Here is a 16,437-nt window from a genome sequence, read left to right on the forward strand (position 1 = left end):
GCCTTAAAATAATGGTAACATTTTGCATCAAGAGTAGCTAATTAATAGCTTGTTATCCTGTTATTTATCCACTGACTAATGAATAGCCTAAGTTAAGTTTTGGTTCCAAATAAATATGTCGTACTTAGAAGTTAATCACTACACTGTGAAATGGCATTTCAACCTATGCTTACTGAACAACTTAAACTGCCCACTGATGAACTAACTGACCTGCATGTTTGGCCATATACAGAAGTAACATGGCAATTTACTGGTACATTTGCATTAATCCAGTTAATGAAGCTAAAGAAATGTTGGATTATACAGCAACAACTTTCCTCCAGCTTTACAGCTTAATTAACAGGATTAATGGATATTAAAGGTACTAGTAAATGTACAGTACAGTGGTTTATTCAGGTAATGATTTACTGATTTACCAGGGTTCTCAAAAATATCTTATTTATTCCATGATAATGTGCTCTGTAGATATAAGATGGTTTGCTAAACGTGTGTTAAATGCAGCTGAGTCGGACAGTAAAGGATTATTTCAGGACAGGGACTGTAGGTGTCGCTTTTCTCTCCTTGCTACTTTGTCCCCATTTCCTTCTTCAGGACCCACTGGTTACTGTTTCCCTGATCGTCCACACACACACACGCGCGTGCACACACACACACGCACACACACGGCAGTTCACTGGCTTTTTCAGAAACTACAGCTGGATACTGGGGGATTTTTGACACCTACACATAAGCACGGTAATCAAAAAGTTTATACTGCATAATGTCACATTTTTAATGTGCACTAAATATGGCTCAGTTTATTTTCTCTCCTCTAACCAGATGTGAAGTGTGCTTTCATTCGCTGTTATGTATCATGCAAGTTGGAAATGAATGTAAAAATATGATCTACATGTGTGTAAATGTATATAATGACTTAGTTGTTTCCCATATTTTATTAATACTCCTAAGATGTGGGCATTTGAAGTCCTTGGCTGTCTGTTTCATGCGTTTCTTTTGTTTGTTTATTTGTTTTTGATTTGCTTCGTTTTCTGCACAACTTGCTATAATAATACTGTAATAATAGTAGTACTGCACATACTGCAAATAGTAGTACTGTGCTTGGGTTCATAAATATATAAGTCTTTATTATGCGATCCTTTCATTGTAATAAATAATTGTGTGTGTAAATAACAATGGAATTTTAACCAGGCAAAAATATAGTATAATATAATATAAGTGTTGGGTGTCCACATACTTTTGGCCATATAGTGTACCTAAATGCTTGTGAGTTAAAAATAAATAAATTGTATTGTTATTAGAATTTCACTGGTAAAACACTTATGTGACTTTTTTTTTTTATTCCTATGATTGTTAGTCCAGGATCAACAAGTCATTGGCTGTGCACTATAGTCCTACTAGACTTACACTATGTACACTATTTAGGCTACTTGACCATCTACTACCCAAACATACTCTTTGAAGTATTTCAGTTCAGCCATTATTAAATATAAATTAGCGGTTCTCAAAATTTGTGCAGCCTAAATAATATATTTATATATACAGCAAAATCAACATAACCATAATCCATATCATCCAACTAATCAAATATAGCTTTGTTATTTAAATATTTACAATCATATTTTGGCACTTTAGCAATTTTATTCCTGAACATTCACTAAAACATTACACAATTTGTTAATATCAATATTGAAAATATTTATTGACTGCCTTTCTTTTTAAGTTATTGAGGAAACCCATTCAGTTCAACTGAACAGTCAAATTGGCTAATATGAAACTTAATAATAAACATAAATTATTTTAATGGTTTAAATATTTAACCCCTGGTTATGCTTCACAGACCACTGAAGGTTCCTGAATCTCACTTTGAGATCCTTGGACTTAAATGACTAATTAACATGCCAAAACATTTTTTACTTAGTGAAATGTATTATTATTATTATTATTAGTAGTAGTAGTAGTAGTAGTAGTAGTAGTAGTAGTAGTTTTATTTATTTATTTATTTATTTTATTTTATTTTATTTTATTTTATTTTATTTTATTCAAACTAGCATGTTCTTGTGTCTCATCCTGGTATTAATAATAGAGTTTCCAGTGTGAACACACTACTCATACTAATAGCTTATTGCATAAAGTAAGTAATTTGAGATGTAGCTTCTTTCTTTGGGGCTCTGTCCCAAACCAAAAACTACCAGACTAAAATGTAGATCATACTACTGTTTTATTAATAGTTAGAATATATTATATAACAGTTTGACAGGCTATTTAGTACATGGTTTTGCGCAGTGGCACACTGTTACAGCATATATTAGGTGCACATCACAATATAAATATGTGATTATACAATCATGCAATAACTGTGATTACAGGCAACCTACAGACAATGTCTTTTGGAGGACTTGAGATTAGTCCTGGTTCAGCCAGGCTACTTGTAAATGTTGCCCTTCTCTTCTGTATAAGCCAAAGAGTTCTAAATAATTAGTGCCACAATGTGGTAAATAATTCATACCTTTTTAAAGATGAATGCTCACTCACACATTTGATTATTTGAGAAGCAACAGAAGACATGTGGGTATGTGCATATGAAAGAGAGACGGGGTGACATCATTTTTGTTGTGTAAATGTTTAATTGACATCAGCTGTCTGTGCCATAAGCTGAAAACACTGGGTTTACATGATAAATGTATACACCATGATGTCAAGAATGGAGAAGGAGAGAAGAGAAATCCTTCTGCTTGGAGTCTATGGGAACTACTCCATGGACCTGAGCATACCATGTGATCACTTAGACATTCCACTGTTTTACAACCCTGTGAGCTGAAAGCCATTAGGATTAAATATTTCTTAGCAGAGAGTTAAATTTAATTTGTACTTTACTTCCTCTTCAGGATAAACAACTATTAATGACAATGGGTTCCATTTTTAGACTGCATATGATTTGTTTTAACATTCCTTTGGCCATTAAGATTTTTTCCAGACAGAATTAGCTGAATAAGTTTACAAATATGCACTCACTGAGCATTTTATTAGGAACACTTTACTAATACTGGGTAGGGCCTCCCTTTGCTCTAATAATAGCCTCTAATCTTCATGGCGTGTATTCCACAAGATGTTGGAAACATTCCTTTGAGATTCTGGTCCATGTTGACATGATTGCATCACACATTTGCAGATTTTGCAGGTGTACTTTCATGCTGTGAATCTTCTGTTCTACCACATCCCAAAGGTCTTCAACTGGATTCAGATTCGGTGACTGGGAAGGCCACTGAAGAACACTGAACTCATTATAATGTTCATGAAACCACTCTAGGAGGACCGTTGCTTGGTAACATGGTGCATTATCATGCTGGAAGTAGCCATAAGGAGATGGATAAATTGTGGCCATGATCAGCAACAGTACTCAAATACACTGTGGCATTCAAGCAATGATTGATTGGTATTAAGGGACCGAATATGTAACTTAAATTTTATGCATTACATGATTGGCTAATTAGATAATGAGTAGGTGTACAGTTGTTTCTAATAAAGTGTTCAGTGAACGTACATTTGCTGGCCATGGGTGATTAGCTGTTGTATAACATACACTGCTGTGAAAAAGTATTTGTCCCCATCCTGATTGCTTCTGTTTTTGTGTATACCTCATACTAAACAGTATTAGTTGTTCAAACAATATACAACATAAAACAAAGGCAACCTGAGTAAACACAATACAGTTTTTATTTTATTTTTTTAATTGAAGTAAAAAAAACTAATTACCCCCTTGAACTTAAAATCTGGTTGTGCCACACCATTCAGAGTTGGACTTATTTCTATTCTTTGGAGCATAGTTTTGATCCAAATGAATTTTAACTTATGGACTGAAGACCGGATATTCTCCTTTAGGATTTTCTGGTAGAGAGCAGAATTCATGTTTCCCTCAATTATTGAAAGTTTCCCAGGCCCTGAAGCAGCAAAGCATCCCCACACCATCACGCTTCCACCACCATGCTTGACCGTAGGTATGATGTTCTTTTTGTGGAATTCTGTGTTTTGTTTACGCCAGATATAACGGGACCCCTGTCTTCCAAACTGTTCCACTCATCAATCCAAAGAACATTCTCCCAAAAGGTTTGAGGATCATCAAGGCATGTTTTTCACAAAATTCAGATGAGACCTAATGTTCTTTTGGGTTAACAGTGGTTTTCGCTTCGCCATGGAGGCCATTTTTTCCCAGTGTCTTTCTGATAGTGGAGTCATGAACAGTGACCTTTACTGATGCAAGAGATGCCTGTCGGTCCTTTGATGTTGTCCTTGGCTCTTTTGTGACTTCCTGGATGTGTAGTTGCTGTACTCCTGGAGGAATTTTGGTCGGCCACTTCTGGGAAGGTTCACTACTGTGCCAAGTTTTTTTTCCATTTGGAGATAATGGCTCTCACTGTGGTTCTTTGGCATCCCAGAACCTTTGAAATAGCTTTGTAACCCTTCCCAGACTGATGTATTTCATTCACCTTCTTCCTCATAATTTCTGGAATTTCTTTCAATTTTGGCATAGTGTGTTACTGGGTAAGACCTTTTAACCAACTTCATGCTATTGAAAAAGTTCTATTTAAGTGTTGATTCGATTGAACAGGGTTTGCAGTAATCAGGCCTGGTTGTGTCTAGTCCAACTGAACCCCATTGTGAATGCAGTTTCAGAGATCTGGGGAATCGGTAACTATGGGGGCAAATACATTTGCACACAGACCCAGTTGGTACTGGATCACTTTTTTGCTTCAATAAATAACATTCAGTCATTTAAAAACTGTATTTTGTGTTTAATCAGGTTGCCTTTTTCATGTTGTATTTCGTTTGTAGATCTAAAATTATTTGATATGAGAGATATACAAAAACAAAAGAAATAAAAAATTAAAATAAAAAATCAAATACTTTTTGACAGCACTGTATCTGAAAACCATTGTGGAAAAAACATAGTTTTCTAGGCTATCTTTCACAGGTCTGTAAGATTATTCTGTAATTTTTTTCTATAAAGGAGGGTATACCTCTGGGCTTTCCATACCTCCACTGCCTTTGCATATACAACAGGCTTGGACATTTCCATGTGCCCATAAACAATAAACTCTACAATGTGTCTGTTCTTGTTGTGAGATTAATTAGAAACAAGAACACATTTTCATCCAAAGCAAATTACTGTAGATTGACAGATTTATATATTTCTTTTTAAATACATAAATTGTACACCCATACATTCATGCAACTGACAGCATAACAGTGCATAAAATCATGCAGATATGGTTATTGCTATTGTTTTTTGCACCTGTTCTGATGTTTGATGTGAACATTAACTGGAGCTCTTGATCTGTATCTGCATGATTTTATGCATTGTGCTGGTGCCGCATAATTAGCTAATTAGATAATTACTTGAATGTGAAGGTGTACAGTGAGTGTGCAGTGAGTGAAAAATCAATAATTAGTCTTGGCCTCTTTATTGCTTCTCTGACTAATCCTCTGTTTACCCAGTCACTTATTTTGGTGGATGACATGTTTTAGGCATGTTCTATGCCATTTTTTTAAATAATGGAGTTAAAAGTGTTATGCATTAAAAATTTGGGATATCTTTTATAACCGAACCATGACTGATTCTTTCCCCCCCTGACATTTTAATAGCTCTTTGATGATCTTGTCTGTTTAGGTATGTTCTGTAACAAACTCTATGATTGATGACATACAATCCCAATTAAGCCCATTTCAATTCCAGGTTGTAACACTACAAGTTGATCAATATTAATGCAAGGCACTGTACATGCATTATAAATGTCCATAATGCAACTTTTATTTTTCAGTTTTTATTGTGCAATAATAATAATACAGTGCCAAAGATATACAGTAATAACTACTGTCACTTACTGCTAATTATTATACAATATTTATATATTTGAATGTTCTGCTCCAACATTTACAAATCCAACAAGCAGATTTCTTTATTGTTGTTCATGAAAATTGCCCCCCTGGCTTATCTCAAGCCAAATTGCAGTGGTGTTTACACATGCTAAATGCTTGTTTTCCACTACTAGACTGATATTTGGTGTCAAAACAGTCCTGCTGAGCTGGTGATGTGCTCCATGTAGACACCTCCTCAACCCGGCGAGCGTCTGTGCCCCAGCTGGGCCTCAAGCAACATGCAGAGCGATGCTTCACGAGTCCTGGCTGCAGTGTTCCTACTTTACTGGATTCCACCTTGTGTGTGTGAGTGACGGTTTTTAACCTGCAGCAAAGGAGGTTAAAATGCATAGATCAGAAATGCAAGAATCGGCTTTCCAGATGATTTTATCTGTTAATTTATCTGGATTTGCTATGTGAGCGGACACAACATACACCTAGAGACATTGGTTAAAGGTGTAAACAGTTTAGGGTTCCACTCAGCTTGTTGCCTGACAAACCTTCTTCATATTTCTAATGGAAATGGAGTAAATTGGATTGGACGTGCTGTGCATAAACCACTGCTCACAGTACAGACAGGAACATGTCATTGGATTTTAAAAAGCAAATCAAAATCGATTGCCAGTTTTCTTGTCAGTGGATGATGTTAAAGGCAAAGTCAAAGCATATGGCGTTCATTGTGGCTCAGCAACAATATGTGACGAAAACTGAGCAGTAACATATAATGGATTTGGACGCAATATAATATAGAAAACTAAAATCAGAGGATTGGCAAATTGCCAACAAATGATCTATGATGTCCTTTAAAAAAAAATACAGTATTAAGCTAAATAACAGTTTAGACAGACAGCTTGTAACGCATTTTAAAGTAAATGGATGCATTAATGGTTCAATTTGGTACTATAATCTACACCAGATGTTTTTACATACATGGCATCCTGATTTCAAGTGTGGAAACTACTTGAGTAATTGCATTCTGTGAACGTACTTATGTATTATTTTTTTTAAAAATTCATTTTCAGAGTACCTGTCACATCTCTTGTTACAAATCTTTTTTTTTTTTTAGTAAGATGTTGACTTCTGCTGGAGTTACATATTCGTACACAATGGGATGTCTCATATGTACCTCATGTAAAAAATAAATAAATAAATAAATAAATAAATAAATGAAAGAAAGAAAAGACATATTTTCCTTTAAAATTTGGCTAGTTAAATTAGCTAGCTAGTTAAGTTTTATAAAGTTGTTTGTTAAGTTGCTAATGTGCCTTATCATTCATTCCAAAAAGGGTTATTACAGGCATGTTAGTGACAAACCAGTTTCTAGGTTTGTCCGAGTTAGATGAACTACTGATCTGTTTTACTTAAACTTTTTTAAATGGAGATTTAAACTTTTTGACTTTAACTCCAGTAGATTTCTGTGTCTACACTTCTACATTTAATGTACGATTAAAAGTAGAAGTGAGATTATGAGTAAGATTTTGACACTGTACTTTTCCACCCCTGGCTGATTGTAACTATTCTGTATGGTGGGGCTACACAGGTCACTCAGCACCAGGACGACCCAAACTTACAGGTTGTCGATCTCCTGATAAGGAGACCTTCAGCTGCTGGTGGGAGCCTGGATCAACTGGTGGACTACCAACTACTCACCGTCTATTTTACAGAAAAGAGAGGTAAGAGGGTTACGTTTTAAATTTAACTCAGTCTGCAACTCAGTCTGCTCCTTAATTATTTACTATTATGGAGCAAATAATAAATGAATAATAAAATAATAAATTATTATTAAATTTTCCCACAATTCAGGTGGTCTTAACAATTTGCATATTGTCTATGGTCCCACTTTTCACCCCAAACATAAATAATGGTTGTTGATTTTGATGGACATTCCCGTATTTAATGTTTAAACATGGGTCGTGAATGTTTTTGCCTCTTACGGCGGTAAACCATGGCAGCCCTCAGGACACGTTTGAGAATAACATGCCCAGTGCCAACACTGAAATTATATAACCTGCATACAGGATAAGTGTGTACAGAACCAATTTTATTAAAAGCATATCTTCACATGATGTTTTCAATACATGTTAACATGGCAAGTTGTGAAAACTTTGTTTTAAATGTTTAATAAATACTAATTTCGACCCATTTTGCAAGAAACGCACGCCTCTTGTCACAAAAATACTGTACAAATATACATCTTGTCACCTGACATTTAAAATAAAAATACTATTTACTCTCATTTGAATATTAATTTCTTTGTTTTTGCAGATCTGAAAAGGTCTTTGAATGTCCAGACTACCACAGTGCAGGGAACAACTCGTGCTTCTTTGACAAAGCCCACACATCTATATGGGTCTTTTATAATATCACAGTCATGGCTTCTAATATCTTTGGCAACACCTATTCTGAGCCAGTAGAAGTGGACGTCATGGATATCGGTCAGTTCATTTTGTCTGTGTGTGTGTATGTGTGTTTGTCAATTGGAATTCAATACAGCACTCAAATCGGTTAATACTGTTAAAGTATTCAGCATTTACATAATAAAGTGTGATGTATTAACATCTCCAGGGCACTGCTTTTACGAGTGCTAACAAAAGTCAGTTCAGTCAAGCTGGGCTTACCACAGAGGGGGAAAAAAAATAAAAAAATTCAATACACTCTTGAGGCAATTTATGTAGGCTAAACAGAATAAGTACAATAATTGTGCTTTTAGTTCGATGAGTTTAAAAACATCTCAATATGGCTAGTAAGACAGGGCTGGTAATTCTCTTTTGGTCAATGCAGGAGTAATAAAACCTGACCCTTTTCTGAAACACTGTGCAATACATTGACTGCTTTGTATACAGGGTGCAATAACCACGGAAATCTGTGTACTGAGACTTTAGAAAGAGAATATAGTCTGATGTAATTAGATGTATATAAAGTGGAATGTCATTGCACCTTTAAAGGAATGTATCTTGTTTCATATCTCTCTTGGATAACCCACATTATATACATTATATATTATATACACAGCACTGTTGAATTCTCGATTCTGACTGGTCAGAAGGCGTTGATTAATTTTCTATAAATAAATTGTGGCCCGGATAGTAGTTCTGGCTGTAAAGCAAATCACACGTATATTAATGCACTTCTAATTAAGCAATATCGCATGAGCAAGAGTGAACAGTGGCACTTCAGTATAACAGCTTGACTGTTTCATACAAGAGCTCTATAAACAATAAAATATTGTATAATAATGATTTGTACCTTTCCGTTAAGTTCTTCTGGTTCTTCCCTTCTTCCTGTCCATCTTCATCTGACAAGGTGTCATATTTTAAGTCAAAATTTATTGTCCTGTCCGGTGATGATGTCGGTATCTCTGCTGTAGTAATGCTCTCAAACTATCGCTAGAATTGGAATTTTAGCATTAGATGTAACTGTAAATGGAAAAAAGTATGAAGTGTCTTTCTTTAATTAAAAAAAAATGTTAGCATTGGTAAATTGTTATGGTATAACAAGAGTAAAACATTTCAGGACATCCTGTTAGTGTAAAATAATTAGTGTTGGGTCCACCTTTGTTGAGTTCAAATCGAGACCAAGTCCAAAAGGGGTCCAATTGAGTCCGAGTCCAAAAGTGACCGAGTTGGACTCAAGTCCGAGTCGAGTTCGGCCGAGTGCAGAAAGTAATTAAATTGAAAAAAGATTTGAAATTGCAATTTAAACTCAACACTGAGCTGTTAAATGAATATTTTAACCTTCACAACCCAATGGCAACATAAATGTAACAAAAATATCACTATTACATCTTGCCATTGCCATTTAATATTTTTATTTCATGTCATCAGCACCTCAACTAGTTTCCTATCAAAAAGTGGTTTCAAAGAAAAAAAGGGGATATAGAGGTATACGTAGAACTATTATATTACAAGTGCATGCAAATACAAATGAACCTGTTTTATTATTGTATCACACTATATTGTGTCCTCCAGACCGAGTTGACATTTCAATTATTTGATGTGTCTCTCCCACAGTTATATAGACTGAGAGAGAGAGTACAGATTAGACTTACATTTAGCAACAGGTCATAACATCAAGCTTCATTCTTTATTACTGCTTTTAATCTGTCTATGAATCACAACAAACTCATTTCTGAACACAGCTGTGTTCTTGTAACTTTAAAATAAAAATCCCTACCAGCAGGGTTTATGATATTTACTACATTAAGAAGTACATTTCACATTTTACATGAGATTCAAGACTGGAATCACCAAATGTTAATGTTTAGGGCGGGCGATATGACTACAATCTTATTTCACCATAACGATACGTTTTCTCAGGTAGGTCTATCAGTATGTATTCAAGTAAGAAATACTACGGAAATTGAATAGAGCAATTAAATGTAAAATAAGATAGACTTCACTGTATGACATATACAGTGATTCTTATTAAATTTACTGAAGTTATTCAGTCAAATGTTTGAGTGAGTGATTTTCCCTTTTGTTGTTTGATTAATATTAATGACACTGACAGCAGCAGGTTTATTAGACTGCTGTCACTTTAAGACTTAATGCACAGATCCAATATACTCTACTGACACACCTCCAATTTTTCCCCAACTTTTTACATTCACTTAAGGCATAACTGACTGTGTTTGCATAAATACTTGGCCAGACATGCATTTTGACAAGATGTGTGTGTATTTATTTGACCGTCCAAGAGTGATAAGCCACTAAAGAGAACTCAATTCGGTACGCGCATGATGAGGCGGCTTGATGAGCCCCCTGTTCAGCAAGGGAGATATTCATTCATTTCCTGTTATCTTAATTTTATGTTGTTATTTATTTTTTATCTTTCCTTACATGTTACATATGATGGGGACTTGACTGTACTCAGAAAAATTTCTGAGTCCAAAATGTCCGGTCCAAGTTCGTTCATAATCAGACTCGAGACCGAGTCCGGGGATTCAAGTACCCCAACTCTAAAAATAATCAACTTTGGGGTGGCAACATTAACTCCAGTTTGTGTTGGGCCACATCACACCACCCTGTCATTGATTATTTTCCTCAAACAACACGTCTGTCATATATAGCAGTATATATTATAACTCATTATAGTACTGCAGTACATGTAATCTATTAGTGTGTGCCAAAAGTAGAGCCACAACCAAACATGAGTTGAAATAATTACATTTAATTGAAACTGCTTAAATTCATCCTAGTCAGGCCACTTAAATTACTGTGGATGAAAACAGTGGCATTTTGTTATTGACCAAGTCATTGGCTAGTTTAAAAAGTCTATAGGCCTTTTTATGGTTTCTTCATTTATATTGTTGTTTTTCATGCAGTCCAGCCTTACTCGCCAGGAAACATGACTTTGACTCTAATGGAAACGAAGGACAACCCATATTTTGTGGTGAAGTGGGAGGACGCGCATGACATCGACACTCGTTCCGGCTGGGTTACTCTCAAATATGAAGTGCGTGTAAAACAGGAGCATGGGGGCCAGCAGCAAGTCAGTGATTGGGAGGTGTGTCCCAAATCCTACTGTAATGACATTGCATCTTCCTGTAATTTAATCTAATTTCATTTTGATCACATTTAAATATTAACATTATTTGCAATTATGCTCAGTTAGTAAATCTTTTTGTCTTTTGATTGATTCAATGGGGTCATTCGGACCTCAATTTTTGTTTTATAGGTGTACAATGTTGGTAAGCAAAAGGAACTGAGCATCTTCAGTCCCAAACCTGGAGGAAATTATACTATCCAAGTGCGCTGTAGACTAGACCAAGGCCTGTGGAGTGAGTGGACACCTCCTGTGTTCATCCAAATGCCAAACAGTAAGAGCTGAGCACAGTGTGACACACCCGTTCTGTATTTATTCAAGCTGAGCTCTAACATACATTCTATCTGACCTAAGGATGATAAACAAATATATCTCACATCACAGCCCTGTAAAATGCTCCTTGCTTAGCATATTTGACACAACGCAAACCCATACTGAATACTGGTACTTTGACGTTAAACACGTTGATGTTCCAAGAAATGTCTCTTATTGGTAGACTCATGCATCTAATCTTGATTCTGACACTTCCTACAGTTTTCTGAAATATTTGTAATTTGCATTTTATTAATGAAATCAAACTGAATTCTTTTCACTTTTGTTTTGCAGACTCAGTAAAAGAGAAGCCAGTTTTGATCTTCATTATTATTAGTGCCTTAATTGTGTTGGTAATGGTTGGAATACTAACAGCCAAAAGAAAACGGTAAGCATTGCACAATTCTTTTTTCCCCCTTCAAAACTCAATTCATAGTGTATATAGTTACAAGATTTATGTTGTTTTATGGATATGTATGCAAAAGATAAATTCTCCGAGCAACAGAATAACTAACTCATAAGCATATAGAGACAGCACATATACACATCTTGAATTAATTTGCAGTCATTTTGCCTTGTGATTCTTTACTATTACAGTCTCCAGAATATTTTAATGTTTAAAGGAATAGGTCTGAATTTCTACTTAGCTGAAGTTTAACCAATCAACCAAGCTATTATTTGAGGTCATACTGTTTTATAGTTTTGACCTTCAGGTGCAAGGTTGAGTTGACAACAGTAATGAACGCTATGGAAAGGTCCTCAATTCACATTATCACTGTTTTTTTTTTTCTTCTTTTCTTTAAGTAATACAGCTTGAATACAAAACATTATTTTATTCAGAACTGTATCCTCACATACTGTGCTTTCTGGCTGTAATGCAAAACAACTAAAGCAAACAATGAAACCAAAAACTGTCTTGGTTGATCAAGCACACTTGGCTTAAAAAGGAAATAATGTAAATTTATGGTCAAACCTTTCATTTAAGTTAATGTTTTGCTTCTTCTCTCCACCAGTGTTAAGCATTTCTTACTTCCCCCTGTTCCAGGACCAAAGATCACAGGCTTTGATAGGCACGTTTTAAAGGTAGTACAAAATCTCCACAGCATACGCTCAATTTCAGTGTAACTTTATAAACATTTCTAGCTTTTATTTAGACTGATAAAACATCATATAACTATTTTTGGTCTGGTGTTTTAAAACTATTAAAACTGATGGAAAAGCCAATAGTTTGATAACCATACAGGCCAATTTCATCATTTTTTGGATACCAGTGTATCTGCTTATAAAATCACATTTTCAAGGTGGCACTAAGTGACATGTACTGGCACACAAGCATTAAATGATTTGACTAGTGAAATGTGTTGTTTTTTTTTTTTCTTTTAATTCCCATTAAAACCTCCCATTCTCTTTGACTTTTGCTGGTATGTTTTTATATTTTAAAAAATAGCCTATCATGTTTTAAAAAGCTCAAGGACACGTCACAGCTGGAGGTGATGTTAATGTGGTTGTACTGTCTAACCAGTAATAATAATTGGGCAAAATATGGGGGAGTGCAAGAAATGAAGCAAAGTTCAGGAAATGTAATAATAACATGGCACAATGGTGAGAATATTAATGAGGTAATGTAGTCTCACTCTGAATTTTTAAGCATGTAAAGCAGGCAGGCTTATTGTTCACTGCTGTGTATATAACTGTATATACATACAGTATAAACATACATATACAATATTTGCAATTAAAGCAAAATTCTATTTTATTTTACTAGGCTTCACTGTCACATGTTTTTGCGAGAACAATACGATGGTGTTTTGACAAACAAAAAATACTTAAATTGTATGGTCTGGGCACTCATTTGGTATTAGTTCTAAGAACAGAAATATCAACAGAAGCAATATATTTTAATGATATCAATGTTGAGAATTGTGTAATAACATCTAATCCAACTGTTGGCACATTTGAAAAAAGTATAGCACCCCCACCTATCAATCCCATTTTACACTATGCGTGTGGCATAATGCTAACGATATAACTACTACAGTTCTATCACAATATACCGTGATATAGACATATTGTCATAGCTATAATCTTAAATAAGTTCGTACCTCAATATCATATATTATGTGCTATCGTTCACAGACAGTAAAACCAGAAGATATATTCAGTACCTGCAACTTCCAGAGCATCCTCCCAGCACCAGAGTGTCCTGATCAGGTGGAGTATCTAATGGTGCTTGACAGTGAGGAAGACAGTGAGAATCCTGGAAGTAAAGCCTGCCAGGACAAGTCACGACAAGTGACAGACCAGAATACATCCAATCAGAAGACATGGAATAAGCTTAACATCACTGATCACAGTGATCAATGGAAATTACCAGCACACAACTGTCAAGATTCGGATTCTGAATCTACAGCTTTAAACACATCCCAACACTCAAATGTGCCTCAGCATAAACCTGACATTTACCAAAATGGCCCTTGTGTCATATCTCATAAAAACATGGCAAGGAGCTCTCCGACCAGCTGTACATGCAATGTTGAGCAGAATGTTGAGCAGAATGATGGACTGAAGGAGTATGCTGAACAAAAGCAGAGAGCCGACTGTAAGCAGAAGCTCATAATAGAACAAGAGGAAGACTACAGTAAAGTCAGTGGGATTTACAGAGAAACTGTCATTGTGATCCAAAAGGACAACAGCCCTGTTCAGAGACACAAAAAGACGAACAATGATGATGATCCAAGCAAAAAGATCAAAAACGAAACCACTTCCTCAGCTAAAGACTCCACAGATACTCAGGAATACGTGGCTGCATTGTAGGATATGTTTTGAACTGGGAAATTTGAACTGAGATTTGGCCCACGATCAAAATTCAGGCTTTTTTCTTACTTATATCTCAGAAGTTCCAGCTGGTACGTCTCTGTGAACGTTTCTGTGCATTGTTACTAGTAATACAAATAGTACTAATACCTGTATGTTGATCAGACCTACCACAGATAAAGTTTGCTTTGTTAACAACAGACTTTGAATGAAAAAGACTGGCATGATGTGTGGGGCACACGGTGGCTTAGTGGTTAGAACATGGGCCTCACACCTCCAGCGTCGGGGGTTCGATTCCCACCGTAGCCCTGTGTGTGCGGAGTTTGAATGTTCTCCCCGTGCAGTTGGGGTTTCCCTCGGGTACTCCGGTTTCCTCCCCCAGTCCAAAGACGTGCATGGTAGGCTGATTAGCATGTCCAAATTGTCCGTAGTGTATGAATGGGAGTGTGAATGTGTATGTGATTGTGCCCTGTGATGGATTGGCACCCTGTCCAGGGTGTACCCTGCCTTGTGCCCCATGCTTCCCTGACCCTGAAGGAAGGATAGGTGGTATAGAAGATGGATGGATATTTACAGAGGGTGTTGAATCATTTTCGAAAACAGCCATTCTGACAGTTCTGACCAACTGTAATTCAAATCACAGGTTTATATTAATATGTTTGTTGTAACGCATGATCTTTCTAAAGTAACAGCAAATTCACACGAATGCCATACAATCTTATACTAATAAACAAAATAAAAACATGCTGCTATTTAGATAAATACCTTAAATAATATTATATATCAAAAATAAAGTCTAGTTGTTGATACGAGGGAGATGATGATTTTTTTTAACATTTATCAGTCCCTCCATGATTTTGCACTCGCAGAAATGAATGCAAAATCAAGCAAACTCTGCAGTGTTCGGATGAGCTTGCAATTTTTCTAAATTAACTAAGATTTTCCACATATTTAGGCCAAGACGTGTCATGTGACATCATCACAACGCACATTCAGCCAAAGCGTGGAACATGAGTACAGCTAAAAGGTCTCATTTACCAACAAACATCACTGTGAAAGACCGTATAAAACAATTTACTGCAATTACAATTTCTCCAATACAAGTAGTTTTCTGCAAAAAAAAGCACAAAAAACGCCACAGGTTGCATCGCACATTTTGAAAAAAGCTGCAGCAAAATCAAGCATTGTTGGCCGCAACAATCAAATTCTGCGAAATCCTGTATGGACTGATTTATGGAAGGACTCTCCAGTGTCAGAGCTTTGTAACAGTGCACTTTCTGGTTTTTCAGTAACTTAAAAAGCAGAGTATTTTTTTTGTCTTATTCACGCCAAGAGAAAGAAAAAGCGAAGCTGGGGAGGGAATGACTGTTTATAGCTGCTTTTACACAAGCGATAACATGAACTAAATTGTGATGCAGACTTTCCACAACATTAAATGTAACTATAACTGATACAACATATGACATATGTAACTGATAAAACATATAAGAGGAAAAACACTTCAAGCATACCCATTCCTTAATTCGTGACTGAGTTGCTTTGTGAGTTTGCTCTCTTATTGCATCAGATACTTAATACTTATGTTTCCTCTTTCTGGTAGCTTAACGCTTGTCCACAGCGTGCCTTTAAGTGCAAATACATAATAAATCTATGAAAATGCATAGGCTTAAATTTTGTAGTATGGTCTTCACTACCATGAAAGAATGAAAGTTTTGCAGAGAAATGTGAGTACAACATTTTTTCCAGCCAATTAATTATTTCCATCCCAGCTAATACAATGTTATTGTATATTATATCCATAACCAGTTTTAATAAGCAGCCACTCTGTTGTTCAGGTTTTGCTTGTTATACTGG

At 35.7% G+C, this 16,437-nt stretch overlaps 1 protein-coding gene across 1 annotated transcript; it reads left to right on the plus strand.

Annotated features, from left to right (window-relative positions):
- Window positions 1-543: 543 nt before the first annotated feature.
- prlrb (prolactin receptor b) lies at window positions 544-14,828 on the plus strand. The gene is made up of 9 exons (XM_053610687.1): window positions 544-735; window positions 6,048-6,219; window positions 7,454-7,586; window positions 8,179-8,348; window positions 11,237-11,418; window positions 11,590-11,731; window positions 12,064-12,157; window positions 12,783-12,852; window positions 13,906-14,828. The coding sequence occupies exons 2-9, from the start codon at window positions 6,153-6,155 to the stop codon at window positions 14,581-14,583; spliced, it is 1,536 nt and encodes a 511-aa protein (XP_053466662.1). The 5' UTR covers window positions 544-735; window positions 6,048-6,152; the 3' UTR covers window positions 14,584-14,828.
- Window positions 14,829-16,437: the final 1,609 nt, after the last annotated feature.

Source organism: Ictalurus furcatus, chromosome 22 (genome assembly GCF_023375685.1).
Source record: "Ictalurus furcatus strain D&B chromosome 22, Billie_1.0, whole genome shotgun sequence".
NCBI classification, from domain to species: Eukaryota; Metazoa; Chordata; class Actinopteri; order Siluriformes; family Ictaluridae; genus Ictalurus; species Ictalurus furcatus.